The 22,091-nt window shown below is 42.3% G+C and overlaps 1 protein-coding gene across 3 annotated transcripts in view; it reads right to left on the bottom strand.

Annotated features, from left to right (window-relative positions):
- Positions 1–22,091, bottom strand: part of grm8a (glutamate receptor, metabotropic 8a) — a 331,157-nt gene that overhangs the window by 106,897 nt on the left and 202,169 nt on the right. For all 3 annotated transcript variants that reach the window (XM_034075075.2, XM_034075077.1, XM_071201745.1), the window contains one exon: positions 505–640. In XM_034075075.2, coding sequence (XP_033930966.1) covers positions 505–640 — 136 coding nt within the window. The remainder of the gene's footprint in view (positions 1–504; positions 641–22,091) is intronic.

Below are 22,091 nucleotides of genomic sequence, written 5' to 3'. Positions count from 1 at the left end.
TAACTGTGATACAATGGCCTTATACCACGGCCTGTCGTGAGCTAGTGCTTGATTATATAACTGTTCTGCTTTGCTATCTGCAGCTGGTGTGTTCACCGTGTTCATGAACTTTCTTTGAAATGGAGCAATTCCAAATTACACTTTGGTGTACGTGCTAAAGGAAGGACCCCAGAGATGTTACTTCAAAGAGATTTACTCAATATAACTAAGATATATTCATACATATAATCATATACTTTCAGGTTGAACCAAAAACATGTATTATGAGGTCCCTGTGACCTTGACCTTTGACCGCCAACTGTGTGCCATGTATTCCAAGTAGTAAAGAATGCCCTTAACACATTCCTGAGATATCGCTTTCAACTGAATGTGGCACGTGGGTATCTTCACATCACCCTTATTGCAGAGCAGTCCGATGATGCGACAGGACATGTCACGTAACCATATGTTAATGAGACGGCAGCGATGGTGAGCGGTGGCAGAGTTTTAGTGTGCAGCAAGTACCGTATGTCGTCCTCATTAGCGAACATGATGACGGCCCTGGCGTTGGAGGTCTCCAGAAGGCGGCGGATGATCTTGTCGAACTCGCCCGTCCGGGGCTCCCTGGGGATCTTTAAGGACTGGGCGATGCACACACCACCTAACAGAGAGAGAGGGGGGGGGGGGGCATTATAAACTGTCTGTGTTTGAGTCATGGATTTGCATTTTGTCTTCCTCACAAATCTCCAACTGGTAAATGCAAGTGGTCAGAGATGGCAAAAGTACACACATCCTTTACTCAAGTAGAAGTACAGATACTTGTGTTTAAAAATACAGTAGAAGTACTGACTAAACGTATTTACTCAAGTGGAAGTAAAGAAGCTTTGAAATGTACTTCAGTAAAAAGTACCCATAGCTAGCAGCTGCTTTAAAGAGTACCTGACCTCCCTTTATTTTAATAGAACAATAATGTCATTGTTAGCTAATGAATGTTTCCATGCTGAACAACGGCAACATGACAACGTTTCCATTGGTCCCTCTTCTTTAGAGAAGACCAGGAAGTGATGGATACACGGATCGTGTTCCAATCAATAGGCACGCAGTGACTCTAAAGAATAATGACCACACCACCAAACACACATTCAGACTAAAGGAACCAGCTGTTTGGGAAATGAGAGAAGTAGAAAGTACAGGTATTTGTGTTCAACATGTAAGAAGTAGAAAGTACAGGTATTTGAGTTCAACATGTAAGAAGTAGAAAGTACAGGTATTTGAGTTCAACATGTGAGAAGTAGAAAGTACAGGTATTTGAGTTCAACATGTAAGAAGTAGAAAGTACAGGTATTTGTGTTCAACATGTAAGAAGTAGAAAGTACAGGTATTTGAGTTCAACATGTAAGAAGTAGAAAGTACAGGTATTTGAGTTCAACATGTAAGAAGTAGAAAGTACAGGTATTTGTGTTCAACATGCAAGAAGTAGAAAGTACAGGTATTTGTGTTCAACATGCAAGAAGTAGAAAGTAAAAAGTTGTCAGAAAAGTAAGTAGTAAGCAATACAACACGTTATGTAAAACATATGAAGATTACAGATTGCTTTATTAAACTTTCATGCAACAGTTATGAGTCTAGGAGTGGGTGTAATGAGACGAGGTATGATGGAAGTAGAGAAAAGCAAGCTGGAGCGGATAGTAAAAGAAACATTAGGATGTAGAGAAAGGTAGGTGAACAAGTTGGAGTAAAGGAATGAAGAGGCGGAGATAAACGATGTAGAAAGAAAATACAAATAGGAAATGATGGCGGTATTGATCGAAGCAGCAAAACAATCAAACGCCGAGGGCGAGAGATGAATGGGAGGACATTGTGATTTAAAATCACGACACAGCGCACAGCGAGTGTCAGGAAATATCCTCTGTAGCCACTTCACACCCCTTCATTTCCTATTGTGGACGAGAATAGCTGCCACAGCATATCAGCTGCTTCGCTCACAACGTGTGATAATGAAGGGGGGGTATTTGATGACCTTGTTGTTTTTCTCTGTCCGCACTCACCACAAACACACCGTGCATGTTCAACCCTGAAACATGGGGACAATCGCACTCAGAAACCAATCCCATACTGCTTTGCCCTAATCCAGGCTCTCCACGTTAGCTTTGTTATGCTAATTGCTTATTGTTGTCACAGTGCTTTGACTGAACTTTATTTAAATATATTATGTTAACACATTATACATAACTGTATTAGGTTAGATGTAAGCAATAGTTGAACTTATTAAAATGTATATTATTGCTTTCAACTAACCTAATGTGAAATCTGTTGACCATGTAGTTAAAGTCAACGTTTCAGTCTTTTCAGTGTCTTACGTCATGTCCACATCACATTTGCTTCATCCTTGTGCACGATAACACCGACTGAGTGTATCTGTGTGTTACATGTGTCTACCTGCATGTGTGTGTGTGTGTGTGTGTGTGTGTGTGTGTGTGTGTGTGTGTGTGTGTGTGTGTGTGTGTGTGTGTGTGTGTGTGTGTGTGTGTGTGAGAGATTGAATGACGTCCCCTCTCCTCTCAGCCAGTTCCAGCCCATTTATTGAACATCTGTAGAGTCTGTCGCTTCCACTATCACCCCCCTTAAACACACACACACACACACACACACACACACACACACACACACACACACACACACACACACACACACACACACACCCCCCCCACACACACACACATACATGTATACATCACTTCAGGGGACATTACATTGACTTACATGCATTTCCTGGAGACTTATCCTAACCTTAACCATAACCAACACATGCCTAACCCTAACCCTAAACCTAAACCTAACCCTAACCAAGTCTTCACCCTAAAATTAATGATCCCCCTTATGGGGACCTCCAATGTGTCCCCATAAGGAAGGCGAGTCCCCTCACGTGACTGAGTAGACAGATGTAGGTCCCCACAAGTATAGTAATGCCAGGCCACACACACACACACACACACACACACACACACACACACACACACACACACACACACACACCCGTATTGACGCATGCACACCAGCGTGCCTGACTGATAAAACAAACATTCATAAGCCTCAAATTAAAAGCCTCTGAAGGCTAATCACTACGGTGACACAATCTGTACCCGTCACACTGCATATTTAGAATTTTAAAACACTTTCTCAAGACTTATCACCAACTTGAAATGCACAGATAGCAAGATATGGCATGTGGTTTGTACAAACAAATATGCAAAAGCGCTGATGTGTGCATTCTCTCCACTATTGTCCTTGGAGCGGTATGAAACGTGATTAAGTCATCCTTTGTTTTATTGCCTTTCTCACATCATCAATAACTTCCCCCACGGAGAACTGACGTCCTAGATGGAAACCACATTGAATTATATCTGTACGTGTGTGTGCTTGTGTACACACACAGACACACACACGTACACACGTACACCTGACTGTCAGTGGCGCAGCCAAATTCACTTTGCAACCCAAAAAACACGTCTCGTATCCGACGGTGCCAGGAAAGCAGCTCGTTAAAGCAACGTCAGTTGTTACTGCGAACTGTTTGAAAGGAAAGCGGTGAGGTTAGGTCAGGAGAAACTTTCCTTTTTTCTTTTTTTTTTAAATCGCTCACTGAACGTCTAGTTGAAAAGCAGAAGTTGTTAAATAAAAAGGAGGCTTTGGAAGACAGCGATTCAACATCAAAACCCTCGCAAATCACAACACAGCAGAGAGGACTCACACCGCCAACTGGAAAGGGAACGAGAACGAGGGACAGACAGAGACAGTGAGACAGACAGGTCTGAAGAATAATACAAAGATCATTTTGAGGACTATGCTTTTGTGCCTGTTCGGTCCGAGTGGAACGCTGGGTGGGAGGAAAATGCAGAAGTGAAAATACGTTTTTCTGTAGACTACAAACCCTGAGAAAGATCTCAGTGAAGATCTTTATTAAAAACCTGCATTTCCATAGCCTCCATGGCGTGGGGTTAAAACGTTCAGAAGGCCAAAAGAATGAGAATCCTGCTGCTCGTTATACCAAGAGTGGCTATGACATCAGATGCATTCAATCATGTGAATAAACACAACAGTAAACACGTGATTTGGCAGACGGCATGGCAACCTTTGCAGATGAAGTTGCTTCATTTAGGGACATCAAAGTGAAAAGCTCTTAAAAACCCTGAGCCTGTTTTTCAGGTTTCAGGCTCGAAAATGACCATATCTTCCCTTCTAAAAGGATTAAATTCATAATATTTTATCTCAAAGTGATGATAAACCTGTGAGTTGGATGTAGAAAAGTCAGAATCAATATAGATGTTTTTTATTTTAAAGAAAATTCAGATTGAACATGGTAAAAAACTGTAAATGATAGTGTCCGTCCAAAACATATGTTGTACTTATAGTGAAAACTAACCTTGGATGATGGGTTAGTAGACTAAAAGCTTTAGGAATCCAAAGTACAACATATAATAAGTACCCTGTATCAAGATCGATGCAAAACAAGTGATATTTGACCTTTTTAGACAGATATAGCAAAGAAAAACCTCTTCTGGGGCCATTTGGGTGGATTGTCCATATTTCTGGCCCCCCTTGCTGGATTTTGACATGTGACATCTCTTTCTGACCGTCAGAGCCAATAGAATCGAGGGGAACTCCCACCTAGTCCTTATTTGGTAATGTGTGTGTGTTAGACTGCCACATCGCCAAGACCGGAAGCAGCAGCCACTCTGGTGGCTACCATTAGCAGCTAACTTTTGCTCTGCGATTTTTACATACAAATGGAATTATGGATTATAAATTTTTTATACAGAGACGTTAAAAACCTATGGATTAATCGATTCAGCCGCGTTTTTTCTCGTTTTAATGCCATTGAACACGTCTTTTGATCAGATTGACAGCCGCCGGCGGGGACCTTGGGGTTTAACAGGTTAAAGGGGGTCGATTATGCTTTTTGGAGTTTCTTTCCTGTAATGTGTTCGAGACGTTTCTGTGCATGTAAATGGTCGACAAAGTTTAAATTCCCAAAGTTTCCCTCCAGACGCCTGAAACGCCTCCATTGGTCTCCTTTTTTTACTTCCATAAAATAGTGACAGAATTTGTAACACTTGCTTTTCTATTGGCTAAAGCTCCAACGTTATAGGCTAAGCCATTGACCAATCACAACAGAGCAGGCCAGCTAACCAATGAGAGCAGACTGGGCCAATATGCAGGCTCATAATCTGGATAATTATTTGTTTCGAATAAATCACATGTGAGAGCAGTTATTTATTTTTTCACTTCAGCAACAAACAAAATGTCTGCTGTATTCGATCACAGTGATAAACAGTTTATCATATATATTATATAACTCGGTAATTGGTGCCAATCCTCATCGGGCTGATTGAATTATGAGCTCTGCATAATCAGCACCACGCAGAGCTCTCAGTTCATCTCTAATAACGTGATTACTGAAGCTTCATTTAGGAATACAATGTGTGCAAAATAATTCCTTCGATCTGTTAATGTGTGGAAACAAAGCGTGCCGTGTGCAGAGGTTGATAACATCTCTAAGTGTAGCCAGGATTCACTTGTTGTGACTGGCATACATTGTGTATTTTCTGCATGTGTGTTGGTGTCCACACATGAGTCCAAATACACACTAGAGTTTGGAAATGTCTGTTCCCAGCTGTTCAAAATAGACGTACAGGCCTTTGGGTCGTCGGAGGAGGTGAGTTAGTGGCTGTCTTTCTTTTTTTTTTATTATTGGTGTTTTGTCGTATGTTTTATCCTATGTATTACCTGCTGCCGTTTTATGCCTTTTATTCTACATGTTATAGTTGTACTGTGAATTGTGTCCTGTGTACTGTACTGTAAAGCACTTTGTACATCCGTGTTGGGAAGGGTGCTATATAAATAAAGTTTTACTTACTTACTTACTTACGTAGAATGGAAAATGTGATTCAATGAGAAGTGCATCAATGCATCTCCAAATTAAACACATTATTTGAACACACAGGAAAACATTATAGTGTTGAAAGACCTTGAGTTTGTAATCTGTGTATAGTTACGTTGGAGAAGGCTTTGGATATGTATCATGATATGTCATGACCGTCATTTCCATCTCTATTCTGACAAATTAAATAAGCTTACAGCATTGCACACAATGAACAGACCATGGTAGAGGAAGTCTTGGCCTGGAGATCCAGTCATTTCATTGGACCCCCAAAATATTGGCCGTCGGCCCCAGAAGCCTCTTCAGACAGATTGCCGGTTGTTTCCAAGATGTGTCTGCAATTAACTCCGTTCCGTTTGGAGATTACATGTGCTCACGTTCAGGACTGAACACGCTGCAGTCTCCATGTTTAATGAACAACCTGCTTCCCTCCCATCCTCGCCTCTCTGCAACGTTACTTTTAATACCCAACACAGAGCAGAGTGGAGAGGGAACAACGTGTGTGGTTTCCTGTTCCCGACACTCACTCCTCAAAATGTGCAGGGAGCACACGAGGGGACTGGATTTCATTCATTTATTGAAGGAGGAAACTAGTGGCTATATTTATAATGAGTGGCGTGAACTTAAACACGCCCTATTCTGCTTTTTGGGGTTTTCTATTTCCTGTTGTGTGTTATGGTAACTAAGCTTCTATTGGCTAGCGCACTGTATCTCAGTTGGAAGTGTTAAAGGGACACTTGTATGCTTTGTTGGGCTTTTCCCACATTGTACGTGAAAGGCCGAGGGGGCGGGACTTCTCTAAGTGGTTGACCAATCACAACAAAGCCGGACAGCTAACCAATCAGAGCAGACTGGGCTCTGGTTTCAGACAGAGGGTGAACAAATTGAAGAAATTCATTAAAGCTGAAAAAATGAGAAAAATAAAGAGCTTTTTGAACATTAAAGCATGGAGACATGTCAGAGTAGAGACACTACATAAAAACTGAAATTAGTATTATGTTCTCTTTCATGCAACGACTGGGTGACCTGTACCCTAATCCTAAACAAAACCGCACCTACAAACAACTGGAAAGATGTGTATCAGCTGCATTAAGCTTCTGCTTCACGGTAATCACATATCTGGTTCTCTTCACTTCTCCTTTCCTTTTAAATCTCCGTACAACACCTCTAATTCGACGCTGCAGGAGAGCCCGACTCATGTGATGTCGAAATAGTGGCAGTGCGACCTGCACACACACGTACATTAATGGGGTTTCCAGCATGAGTAATGAGAGTAACGTTAAAGCTGGCTGCCTTTACGCCACTGGCAATGGAGTGTGTGCGTGTGCATGTGTGTGTTAATGTGTGTGTTAATGTGTGTGTTAATGTGCCAGGTGAATACTTGGGTGTTAGATGTGAGCAAAATGAAAGAAAGGTAGTGACATCAAAGTCTCTGGCTTTCATGATTCTCCCATTTAAATATAGCTGTGTCACCTGTCTGTTCTGCAACACACAATCACACACACACACACACACACACACACACACACACACACACACACACACACACACACACACACACACACACACACACACACACACACACGTAATCTGTGATTACATTCTAATCCAATTTTCTTGGACATGATATGAGGTTCCACACGGGAGGAAATGGATGTCTTCCTTCAGCTTAGTATGTATTTATTTGATTAAAAAAACACCCAGTGCATTTATCCCCATAGAAACAACTGCCAGTGAACTGTTACTATTAGAGCATTTTCACAGCAACACACACACATGCACACACACACACACACACACACACACACACACACACACACACACACACACACACACACACACACACACACACACACACACACACACACACACACACACACACACACACACACACACACACACACACACACACACACACACACACACACACACACACTGCCTTGGACACTTTATTTCTCTCCAAATCTCATTAGCAGTGCTTTAAAATTAAAAGTTGTCCTCCGCTTCTCTATGCTTTGTTCATGGCTTGGGGCGCTGCAGCTCGGGCCCTTTGAAGTCACAGATGTGTGTGTGTGTGTGTGTGTGTGTGTGTGTGTGTGTGTGTGTGTGTGTGTGTGTATGTGTATGTGTGTGTGTGTGTGTGTGTGTGTGTGTGTGTGTGTGTGTGTGTGTGTGTGTGTGTGTGTGTGCGTGCGTGCGTGCGTGCGTGCGTGGGTGGGTGGGTGGGTGTTTGTGTGTGTGTGGACTATCATTACTATACTTGTGGGGACCTACATCTGTTTACATAGTCACGTGTGGGGACTCGCCTCCCTTATGGGGACAAATTGGAGGTCCCCATGAGGGGGATCATTAATTTCAGGGTGAAGACTTGGTTAGGGTTAGGCATGTGTTGGTTATGGTTAAGGTTAGGATAAGTCTCCAGGAAATGCATGTAAGTCAATGTAATGTCCCCTGAAGTGATGTATACATGGTATGTGTGTGTGTGTGTGTGTGTGTGTGTGTGTGTGTGTGTGTGTGTGCGTGCGTGCGTGCGTGCGTGCGTGTGTGTGTGTGTGTGTGTGTGTGTGTGTGTACCGATGAGTGTTTGCCTGTGTTACTGTGCACTCCAGTAACTACGGGCACACACGCTGGCTTATTTTACCCTCCTCTGCTCGATTTTTGGAAGAAGTGGTGCGGTAAATATATCGTTCTGCAGTTTTCCGCGGCGGAGTGAAACATCTCCTCGGGCCTGCCAATGAAACACCCACAGAACCGCTGTCCTAGGACATTTACATCCCCCCATTAAAATGTGCCTTAAAAGGACACGAGCCTTACAGCCTCAAATGGGCTTGGAAATGTAAGACGGATCGAACCAAAAAAAAAACGACCAGCACCAAGCCTGAGGTGGAAAGGCTTCTCTGAGCCCAGAACGGACTACAGCAACTATAATTAGCTGATGATGAAACGCTGGTCAGGGCGAGGGGAGCTCAGTTGTTTCAGTTTACAAGTGCATTGTACTCTTGGTTTGTTCCGTGGTGTGAATACACACTGAGATCAAATTATTAGCGATGCCCCCAGAGCACTGTGGGTAATCAGAGTATAAATTGAGGCGGCAGTTTGCATCGGAGAGTGGATATTTGCAATGATCTGCAGTGCACGTAATAAAGTGTTTTGAGTGGTGCTCAGGCGAAATACAATCATTTGTGGTTTCTATCTAAATAGCTAATTCATGTGAATAACAGCACAATGTAATGATACAGTTATTCTTCAGGGTTCAGTTATCATTATGATTCCAGATATTGTAGAAATCCTCCTGTCCTGGATTCATCAATAATAACGCAATTATACTTTTATTCAACTTGGGCAAAGACAGTATTGTAACGCACGGAACAATATATCGTTATATCGTCAATATCCTTTGCAAACATAGAAACATAGAATGTTCCAAACAAACATTGGAACCATGTTGTTGATTATTGGTACATTCAATCAAAAAACAAATGTTAAAATATGTATACATCACAATTTCTTTTAAATAATAATCAGTCATTTGGATAAGTTAACAAAACCATATCAAGTCAAAAGTCCAAGACTGTTTTGATCAAGCTGACCGTTCTAACGGCCCGTCCACACGGCGGCGTGCGTTGCCGCTTCAACGCTTCTGCCCATTCACTTTGAATGGGGTGACGTCACGATTCGCCGAACTGCATTGTGGGAGCAAAGCGTAGCTTCTCTCGAGGTGCTCGCTGCAAAAGTAGAGCAATGTTCTACTTTTGCCGCCTCGACGGAGGCGTCAGCCAATCAAATCCCTCGTATGTAAATCTGATAGAACAAGCAGTAGCCAATCAAACCGGGTGTATGTTGGGAGAGCCAGACCGCAGTTATTTCCCATATGTCAACAAAAGGAGGAGAACATGATCGTGGCGGTAGGGAACATACAGGGATACAAACCGGAGGAGCCAGGCATGGGGGGAGGGGGCAAAGACAGTGGGGGAAACTGGTAGGTTTTCGCTTGTTTGGGGAGTTTATATCCAGTGTACTTCGTTTGAATGGACAGCTAGCAAGCAGAGACAGTATATTTAGCCAGCATGGATGTAGCATGAATGCTTTGCTTTGTATGTCCGGGGCGGGACATTCATGTGGTTGGTTGTTGGTCGCGTTGCTCGCGTTGACTCCCCAAGCTCAAGACACGCCCACCGCCAAGCGGCAACGCACGCCGCCGTGTGTAGGGGCCGTAACTGTGTACAAATCCTGTATTGACAGAAAGTTATTTCGGGTCCAAAACTGTTGCAATCTTTCTGTATCAAGTCATGTTTGGGATTGTATTCATGCTAAGAGCAGTAAAGAACAATTGTTTTCTCTCCGAACAAAGAAGACAGGAAGTTATAAGTGTCACTATACGAGAAAACATGGGAGGAAATGTGTAGTTCATGACATCCCCATCGTTCATCACATTAACTTCACAGTGGTAACCATAGCTAACAACCCGTGTCATCCGTCTCACTGCAGTTGCATTAAGAAAGTAATGACCGTGGCGGCCATTGTATATATAGCTTCCTGTTTGTCTGTATGCATTATTGATTCATCATAAACAGCCCATGTCATGTCACAGTGACAACATCCCACAATTATTCCATTCTGCTGTTTTCATTTCGGCTGATGATCTGTGTGTGTGTGTCGATACAAACCACCTCTCTTGGGTAAGACTCAGTGGAAATATAGACCTGAAGAGTTTCTCCATCTGTATTTGAGACATGGAGGACAGGCTGTGCCGAGTACACAGACATCCAAATGCACAGGGGGGACGGATTGGACCTCTTACAGACACACACACATCCTTCACTACTCCTGCATGTGTGTGCCGTACAGAGGGAGGGGCAAGGACATAGTGAGGGAGGGAGGAGGGGGGGGGGGGGGGTCAGAGTAGAGAGAGTGAAAGAAGAGAAAAACTAAACACACACAGGGGACACAGAGAGTGAGTGATCGAGACAGACCGAGAGAGACAGGGGGATCTTGGCCTTTTAACGTCTCACGTCGACTACTCTCCCGTGTGTGTGTGTGTGTGTGTGTGTGTGTGTGTGTGTGTGTGTGTGTGTGTGTGTGTGTGTGTGTGTGTGTGTGTGTGTGTGTGTGTGTGTGTGTGTGTGTGTGTGTGTGTGTGTCCTGCTCGTACATGTATTGGGATTGATATGTAGCATTTTTATGAATATCCACATTTATTTTAAGGGCCAATTAAAGGCTGGGATAGCGTCCCCAACCCCCTTCAAATGACCTTTGCATAGCCCCTTGCTTCCTCTTTTGCTTGGACAACACCCGTTTGACCTCTGCCTTCATTCTGATCCCCACTACACGTGTGAAGTTGAACAACATCGCAAATACTCTCCACTGTTTTGTCCTCTTTGCATACAAGCACTTATACGTATCCCTTTCATTACAATGCTTGTGTGTGTGCAAGACAGACTGTTGTAACCTGTCTATCAATTCATGACAATTGTTGTAACCAAGTTTTATTAATAAATATCTTAATAAATATATACCGCAAAAACTCTTTGAGCTACACGTCAATTGCCGTTTTGTTTTGAAAGAGACAGCATAATGTGTGTCTGTGCCTGCCACCTACATATTGTTAAACATCTTTAAAAAAGTTAATATGTTACACAAAAATGTTCAGCTTTATTTCATTTATTTTTATTTTAAAGAACTGCCTTTCTGAAGCTTTTCACACATTACTCCCAACATGTATTTTTTTATCAAACCTAACCTAAAAGGCACCAAAAGAAGAATGATGATTTTGGTTTAAAGTGCTTCTATTTTTACCAACAAATGCGATATTGCAAGCTTTGCTGATGTGTGGCACGCATCACGCTGACAATTAGCAGTGCAGATCTATCTTAAATGTATAAAATGTACAAGACACACTACACAGAGACGCCTCTGAACACACACAAGACACATTCCAGCCTCTCAAACAGGGGGTTTATTATCAGTACTGGTGGGTAGACAAGTGCAAGCAGACACTGCTGTGAGTCCTCAGGCAGCAGATAAGCCAGTTGATGTCGCCATTGAGACGCCTGACCTTCTGCCACCTGTCACGCATCGCCAATACTTCCAATCCATCAGATTAATCCCGGCGGCGGTCTGACTGGGGAGTCGTGTGGGACGGATGGGAGGAGAGGAGGGAGGGAGGGAGGAATGGTAGATGTGAAGAGATAGGAAACATGGAGGATGAGAAGGTGGGAAGGGAGAAATGGGAAAAGGGTGGATAGAAGAAATAAGGCAAGGAGGGAGGGAGATAAGCAAGGGATGATGGGATGTCAGGCCGCAGATACGAACGCACAAGGTCAACGTTAAGCCGGGAGATCACAAAGAGAGAACATGACCACTTCTCCGTCTCCCCTCCAGGAGAATTTTCTTTCATTTATCTGGCTTTCTCTCTCTTACACACCCTATCTGACAGAAATCAGACATCCAATTACAGCAGTGCCCTCGGACCGTGTGTGTGTGTGTACGCGTGTGTGTTTATATGTGCTGTGGCCGTGCTGTTTCCCCCCCCGAAACACACAGCACACTGAAAGGAGCGTCAGATCTCGGAGCTGGGATGCCCTGCTGTCCTCCAGCACACGTCCATTCTGGGGATGATGGATCTCTCACACACACACACACGTCACACACACACACACACACACACACACACACACACACACACACACACACACACAGATACTGTATATAGCGAATATACAACAAATCAAAAAGGAGACAACATGAACAAGACAGATGCAGATATCACAAAGTATGAGAAATGCTGAAGTGCTCTGACTCACAAACATAAAATAGTAAGCACTTACAAACACACTTAAACACAGCCACACACACACACACACACACACACACACACACACACACACACACACACACACACACACACACACACACACACACACACACACACACCACACACACACACACACACACACACACACACACACACACACACACACACACACACACACACACACACACACACACACACACACACACACACACACACACACATACCATGTATACATCACTTCAGGGGACATTACATTGACTTACATGCATTTCCTGGAGACTTATCCTAACCTTACCCAGAACCACCACATGCCTAACCCTAATCATAAACCCTAACCAAGTCTTCACCCTAAAATTAATGATCCCCTTATGGGGACCTCCATTTTGTCCCCATAAGGGCGAGTCCCCACACTTGACCGTGTAAACAGATGTAGGTCCCCACAAATATAGTAATGCTAGGCCATATACACACACACACACACACACACACACACACACACACACACACACACACACACACACACACACACACACACACACACACACACACACACACACACACACACACACACACACACACATACCATGTATACATCACTTCAGGGGACATTACATTGACTTACATGCATTTCCTGGAGACTTATCCTAACCTTACCCAGAACCACCACATGCCTAACCCTAATCATAAACCCTAACCAAGTCTTCACCCTAAAATTAATGATCCCCTTATGGGGACCTCCATTTTGTCCCCATAAGGGCGAGTCCCCACACTTGACCGTGTAAACAGATGTAGGTCCCCACAAATATAGTAATGCTAGGCCATATACACACACACACACACACACACACACACACACACACACACACACACACACACACACACACACACACACACACACACACTGAGGATGAATTCAGGTTTGATATGCTCAGTGAAATAGATACACGAAATCCAAAAATGTCAAGCTGCTGACCTTTAACTTGATCTTTTGAAAAACACAAGATATCAACTTTGGGGAAGAAAACTTAAATTAATTCTCGGAATCCTGAAGAGACGGCATACCATCACAGAATGAGATATGTTCGGGTGATACAACTTCTTGAAGGTATGATTTGATTTGAATCCAATTGTGATTGATTCTACCAGATTAAGCAACAACTACAGCTCAGGCTCACATTGAAGGGACCCTTTGGTGCTATATTTCAGGTTCATAATTGTGTTGTGTCTCTACTGTGACATGTTTCCATGCTTTAATGTTCAAAAAGCTCTTTATTTTTCTCATTTTTTCAGCTTTAATGAATTTCTTCAAAAGCTTTTTAATGAAAAGTAAAATGTGCTTATTGTCTGTTACTGGTTAACAGGTTGTTGTTGACATCCCGAGCACACATAGATAAGCTAGGATTTAAAAGCACAACATGATTCTGTCTCCCGTCTTTGAAATCTCCTTATATTTGTAATAAAATATATATAACAGTGTCTTCTGATCCAAGTGTGTGGGATGAGTGGGATGAGCCAAATGTTGCATGACGGGGAAATAGACTAACTGACAAAAGGCAGATTATGAAGCATGAGCATATATTCCAACACTGACTGAATACTGAGTGTTGTTAAAAATGCAGTAGCACACACACAGCTGCACTCTTTACATGTACTGTATGCAGTACTTAATGAAGCATGGGCTCAGCATCTGTTAAATAACTCCGCAGGCAAAATGCAGTATAATAACAGCTCTCACAAACATATGCACACAAACAAAATCCATCCTCCTCACAATATGCAGGGTTTTCTAGTCACTCACCCAGGCTGTGACACAACACACACCCACCCACACAGTGTATCAATATATATCCCTGACAAATCAACAGAATCAGTCACCAGATGGCAAACAGCCGGCTGTGAAATGAAAATTGCGAATCGGCAAGTTAATGTAGTCGTTGGTAACTGACAATTACACTGTTAAAGAAAATAAGACACTCGCAAACGCATTACATATTCAATAGGAAATTCATCGATCAGTCAACGCGGCACACGAGGCCCGGCAGCCGGCCCATAGAAACTTCAGCAGGTCATTTGTTCCCATTAGAATGAGCCAGTGAGCGGGATATATGGAAGACATTATGGTTTTTGAATAGCAATGACCACACAGGCGTGTTGCCGCCGATTGCGTCTGTGTGGGCAAACATGACGCCTGAGTGGCACTGAAAGGGAAAAGCTTCCTGTGAATATATTACGTGCCTGCGTTCGTGTGTGTGTGTGTATACCCTCCCGACACTGACAGAGGCCATTGTGTGCTATGCTAATGCACTGCACTGCTACATGGCTGGGATGGCAGCACAGTGTGAGTTTTTTTATTTATTGCCAATATCGCCTCTTTCTCTGCTTTTTCCTGACAAAGATCATGTTTTACGGCTGTGAAGGCGGGCCGTGAAAACATGTGTCGTGTTGTTTTTGATAAACTGTGAATTCCTCTAATGGGATTTCAGGTATTTTTGGATGACTACACAAATATATGTGCATTGATGTCGTGTTTTGTTCGTGCTGCCTATATATGTTTGTGTCAAAAAAGCTGTTGGTAATTCGTAGGTGTTTGAATATGGAAGATTTGGTCTATGGTGCTTTCTGAATTATGCCCAATCTGAAAGAATATATATTTTTAAATAGGCCCTATAAGGCTTTTGGGGGTTTTCACTTCCCTGTAGTGCAGGGGTGGCAAACTCAATTTCATCACGGGCCACATAGGAATTATGGTTGCATTCAAAGGGCTGGTTGTAACTTTAAGAATATATACAAATAAATGTATACAAATATGTAATAAAATAATGCGTTATATTTAGAGCCGGGACTCGATTAAAAAAATTAATCTAATTAATTAGAGGCTTTGTAATTAATTAATCGAAATTAATCGCATTTTTAATCGCATTTTTAAAAATCGCATCTTTAAAAATCGCATTTTTAAAAATCGCATTTTTAAAAATCGCATTTTTAAGCACAGGGCCATCTAAGCTAATTTACAGATGGCCCTGAGCCCAATAGAGATTGCCCTGAAAAATGCATGCGGACGAAATGGCATGAAGGGTTTGGGGGGCCTCCGTCCCCCTAGACATTTTTTAATTTGTGCAGGTCTTAGATGCTGTCTGGTGCATTCTCTAGACTGAATTATAAGATGAACCACCACAATATTATATTGTACAATTTCAATTGTATTCTTCATTTCACTTGTTTGTTTGTTCTTGTTTGTGTTTGCTCGCTTGCATGCCCTGCATAGCTTTAAGAAATACTTAAGTTGTTGGTCAAAACACTTTCTATCTGATGAAGGCAAATGCCTTCCCAGATGGAAAAAAGTAGAAAACATTACATTCAGTTATAACTGCCAAAACAAACATTATTTACACTATTATGGCCCCTGTTAAAAACGTTTGTAATGTTAACTACTGTAAGTTGGTCGAACGAATGCCTCCTCATCCGGAAGCTGACCGAGCAGACCCGAGCAGCAGTTGAGAGGAGCCGAGCGCATCCGCGAAGCACACGTCAGAGTTCCCGTTAGCCGGCAAATCTAAATATCTTCGGTCAAAATAATTTCCCTTTAGAGCAATACCGCTTCAGTTGCGCCACTTATGTGACAGAGAAGAAGAGTATGTGACAGACAAGAATAGTCAACTCTAATGTCTAACACTTAATGTGGAGAAAGAGATGTCCTGTATGGGTTGATTGTGCGTTGATCTGTTGGTAATGCCTCGGGGTTCCGGTGGGCATGTAAACAAATGCATAGTGCTGCGCTATACTTTGTGGCCTCACCCGGTTGCATAGCGACACTTATTGTGTAGTTGTCTTTTAATAAGCAGGTAGTCCTATCATTAGCTAGAACTAGCTGGATCTGATCGATATGGACATAAACGCGAGTGAAGTCTAATCTGACGGGAGAGAGAGATCAGCTGCTGCTGACGAGTCGAGACTCGACACGCAGCTCTGCATGATCTCATGCAGCGGTGAGCGAAACAAAAGTAACACACACTTCAGGTTAGAATATCACACGTAGCTATTTTAATTACCTCTCAAACTAGTTATACTGTAGATATGTTTAGTTTTACTGTCGGGTCACTCATTACTAGATCCGCGAGCTGCATGATACTGGCATAATAGATTGCCCGATCGGGCAACCAGCAGGTGAGGCTTCATTGCCCGAGCTAAATACTAGATGGCCCGGGCCATCGAGCAGTCCTTAATGTCGAGCCCAGTGACAATCCAGTGAGCCAGGGAGTTGGTTATTTTCTCAGACGTGGACTCACTTATCCTGGCCCTGAAACCAGTCATCTGGTTGAGTGTGGGTTGGGTCAGGGTGTGGTTCCTTGCACTCGCTAGCTGCTACATGCTTTGCATTTAGGTGATACTTTAGGCTTGATGTGCTGCGGTGATATGCACAAATTCTTGTTGTTTGAAGTCCCATGCTGAAGTCATGAACGTTAGTTGGTGCTCCAGTATAATCGGTACGCCTGAAACTTATCCAGTGAGAAACGTTCCGCTGTGCAAAAATAAGTGCGATTAAAGTGCGATTAAAATGCGTTAATTTTTTTAACGCGTTAATTTTTGTGTAATTAATTAATCGTAATTAACGCGTTAAAGTCCCGGCCCTAGTTATATTACATGATTGCTTCTGCATTGGATTATTATCTGATAGGGTAATAACTTCATGATTAACTACGTCTGAAAGCAGAAGTCTAGGGCAAGTAATTGCAAGTCTCTTCAGTGAGAATGTCACAAAATGATTTAAAAGAAAAGCCAAATACTGGAAAAAAAGTTCAACAAAAAAGAAGTGACATTTTGAGAAAAATAAGTGTCAAAAAAAATGTCAAATTCTGAGAAAATGGGATGTTCTAAGAAAGAAGGCATATTTTGAAGAAAAAAAGTCAAATTCTGAGAAAAATAAAATCTGATTAAGAGATGCATTGTGGGACATGTAGTTTATGGGCAACGTGCTTCTGTAAATTGCCATGTAACCGTATAATAAACATATTATATTCTTTCAGAGCTCTTGTGGGCCACAGAAAATGAAGTCACAGGCCGGATTTGGCCCCCGGGCCTTGAGTTTGACACCCCTGCGGTCATTTAGGTTGTTCTGCATGTTAATGGTCTGTAAAGGTACAAATCAATGTATTCCATTTTCCCTTCCCTCTTTATATGCAATCTTGCTTGTGATAAAACACCCCGTATATTTTCCCCCTTCCCATAATGTGCATAAAATACATGGTTTTACTGACATATCCTCCTCCGGAAATATATCATGAAATGTTCCATCAATATGTCTATTTTGAAAATACTTACCACAATAAAAATGGTAACGAATGTAAAAGAAAGATGGGTACATACTTAATATTGCAGTTAATTTCTAATGGAACATGTTTTCCATTAACATTAAATGAAATGATGTTGAATTGACATTAATGATACAATATTTCTAAGAATGTGTTCATTTCAAAGGTTTTATTGTCATATGCACAAAGCTACAGTGTAGAAATGGCAATGAAAGTATTCGGACCTGAGCACCTCCAACAATGCAACATATATAATATAATACAAAATAAAAAGTACTGCAAAAATGTGCCTTCTCCTATTACCATGTGACGGCAATCCAATACAGTGTGTTCTTGTCTTCAATAAAGAATGCCTTATTCTCTGGCCAGGTGCTGTGAACGCGCTATTGCCTTGGCCAACTCTGCCCCCTGCATAGATTCCACGGATCAATATGTCTTACACATAAAGTATTCTTCAGGTATTGACATGCACTCTGTTGGCCTCTGCCTCTATGGACAAAGCGCGTGCTGCCAAAAGCTTCCAGGACAAGACAGAAAAAGGCTAAAGTGGCGCAGCGTACGGGAGTCAGGGGGCTCTTTTTTCATGACTGTGCACAGAGGGGCTTTGCGCTGGTGACATTTCTGACAGACACACAAAGGTTTTCCTCTCGTCTGCAAGTGTTTGATATTTGGGTGACATGCCCTGAACTTGAACACTAAACCGACGGACGTGGGTGGAGAGGGGGGGGGGGCAGCGGGTGAGGGGTGTACGTGGTAGCAAAGCAATTCTGCTGTTAAGGATTACAGTGATTTGCACTTGCACCTGCTCAGTGGAATAAAGTGCAGGGAAAAGTGTGGGTATTTTTTTATTATCCAAACCAGAGCTGATGGGACTTTTTATTTTACGAGGCAGCGAGATAATAAAGCACAGAAGGAAATTCCTCACTTAGGTATTGTAACGTTTATGAATGCAGACAATCATGCGGCAGATTTACAAAGTCCCACTGTGCATATTCTCTTTCTCTTACCTTGCCTTATACATGTGGTGGAAAGCAAATCCCCACACTTATCTCTGTTTTCAAATTGATCCTTTTACTTCTATCGGCCTTTGTATCCGTCTGTTTAGCCGCATCCTTATCATTTCTGCGGACGGCCTCTAATGGTGATCAAACATGTCTTTCTCTTCCCTCTGATTGTCTCAGTGTCTGTATTGTTATTTGTTTCTCTTTCTTTGTCCCCCCTTTCCTTCTCACTTCTCTTCCTCGTCTCCCAGGGAGAAGTCAATAGCGCAGTGCTTGTCTATCCTCTACCTTTCTGATTCACCTACACTGAAAAACAACAATGTTTCAGTGTAATCTCACGCCATCGCTATCACACTAGCATTCCCAGTTACCTTCCTCCAAATGCATTACTCACTTTTTTATCGTGTGCATATGTTTGTGTACCTCCAGGGTGAATTCTTCTTCACCAATCGTTGTTGTGCATCGTGTCTCTTTTTGCCTTGCCCCTCGGATGACATCAGTAGTGACTTGTGTTTACTCCATCTCAATGACGCTTCCCACTACAAAGTCCACAGTGAGTGAGTGAGTGAGAGAGACGGTGTCTGGTTGATCCGTCTAATAACAGCCTCTCCGTAGACAGCATCAGATCTTTATTTACTGGGCGGTGGAGCCATGCTCTGGTAAACAAGCTGTTCATTAGAGGAGAGAAGTGTGGCAATGCATTCAGCCTCTATTGGACAGTTTGACAAACAAGTTTCAAATGCACATACTTGACTATAAAGACCTTTTTGTATAGAACATTGCATCAGCCTCCAATGCTTTTTTGTAGAGATGTCCCGATCCAATCACGTGATCGGGGATCGGAGCCGATCACGTGATTTTCAAAAGATCGGAATCGGGAGAAAAAAATCGGGGATCGGGAATTTAAATTATTATTTTTTTTATAAAATATTGTTTTTTTATTTAATGTTACAAAACAAAAATGACCATGTTCACGTCTTAAAGTCATCCTGAGGACTTAGTTTTGGTTTAAAATTACACAACATCATGGATGTGTTGCTTTCTTTGGGCTTGTTTTCATAGACCTGGTTGCTTATTTCTCTGCCCCAGAACAGTGAAAAGGCCAAAAAAATAACAGCCAAGATAGCTGAATTCATCGCGTTGGATGACCAGCCGTTATCGGTTACCTTTTTCTCTCTTAATGCATTGCATAAAGATCGGATCGGGAAAAATCGGTATCGGCAGATTATCAAAATCAAATGATCGGAATCGGATCGGGAGCAAAAAAAGGTGATCGGGACGTCCCTACTTTTTTGTATTTTCTTCACTAATTGTCAAATATAAGACGATAGTTGAACCTTCCAACGCTTCATATCGGACTCTGTCGATTCTCTAGAAGCTATAAGTGTGGTCAGATATGGAACAGTTGTACTCAAATTGCATTTCAGTGTATTCAAATGTGTTCTTTCTCCTTTCTGATTAATTAAACTATTCATACTAGAGATGTCCCGATCGGATCACGTGATCGGGGATCGGAGCCGATCACGTGATTTTCAAAAGAATCGGGGATCGGGATTTTTTTTTTTTTTTATAAAATATTTTTATTATTTTATTTAATGTTTCAAAACAAAAATGACCATGTTCACGTCTTAAAGTCATCCTGAGGCCTTAGTTTTGGTTTACAATTACACAACATCATGTATGTGTTGCTTCTTTTGGGCTTGTTTTCAGACCTGGTTGCTTATGTCTCTGAAATCTGGCAACAGAGTGGGCGCAGTGTCTAATAGTAGCAGTAAGCTAACGAGAGGCTACGTTCAGCTGGTGACTCGGGAGTCGGGACAGAGAAAATGTCAGGAGTTTGGAAGTATTATAAAATTGAAAGTGAAGGCAGTGTAACAGCCAGATGCAATGTTTGCAAGGCGGAGGTTCCGCGTGGTGGAAAGAACAGAGCTACGTTCAACACGACCAATCTTATACGCCACCTGAGAAACAAACACCAACAACAACACGGCGAGTACACAGCGGCCACTCGGGTAACGGCACTGAAACAACCGACACTTTCAGAGACTTTCAAAAGGAAAGAGAAACTTCCCCAGAACAGTGAAAAGGCCAAAAAAATAACAGCCAAGATAGCTGAATTCATCGCGTTGGATGACCAGCCGTTATCTGTTACCTTTTTCTCTCTTAATGCATAAAGATCGGATCGGGAAAAATCGGTATCGGCAGATTGTCAAAATCAAATGATCGGAATCGGATCGGGAGCAAAAAAAGGTGATCGGGACATCCCTAATTCATACTGATCATATCTGACTATAATTTACCTTTTTTTGTTTTTGGGTTGACATTAATGAATTGCTACAGACTACAGACTGAAAAACATCTCCTAGGTTTTGTGCTAAAACTGAGAGGAATGTTAAATGGACTGCATTTATATAGCACTTTTCCAGTCTGTACAACCCCTCAAAGCACTTCACATATTACAAGTCGTCATTCACTTGTTCATTCAGAGGTACAAGGTGCCACCTGCTCAAGGAAAATATGTATAATCAACTAAAGATCAAACCCTTAACGTTCCTCACAGCCACAGTCGCAAACAAACATAGCTTAAAGGTGGGGTATGTAATTTTGGAAAACCAGCTGGAGTGCGCTAGAATTTGAAAATACACAACCGGAACAAATCTGCCACTTCCTTACAGAGCCCCGCCTCCAACACACACATGACCAATGAGGGCACGAGATAAGTTTGTGCCCAGATGGAAGGCTGACAGGCAGGTAGGCCATCCAGTTACTTTAGCCGGGCCGGCTCAGATGATTGGTCGTGCTTTTTACAGCGCCACGGCTTCCACAGATGACATGTTTTTATGGATTTATTGTCAAAGCATTTAATATATTCATTGCTATCGGGATGTTAAGAGCATTCCATGGAATATAACAACAAGTGTTTCTGAAATAAATTACATACCCCACCTGTAAGGTAACTTTATATGTAGATGTAGATGTGTATGCAAACACACACAGACGGCTCTCTTACTGTTCCTGCTGTCCGTGGTTAGAAAGATACATATTTC

Source organism: Pseudochaenichthys georgianus, chromosome 23 (assembly GCF_902827115.2).
Source record: "Pseudochaenichthys georgianus chromosome 23, fPseGeo1.2, whole genome shotgun sequence".
Lineage (NCBI taxonomy): Eukaryota > Metazoa > Chordata > Actinopteri > Perciformes > Channichthyidae > Pseudochaenichthys > Pseudochaenichthys georgianus.
Note: the sequence above shows the minus strand (reverse complement) of the source record. Positions and strands in the feature narration are given on the sequence as shown.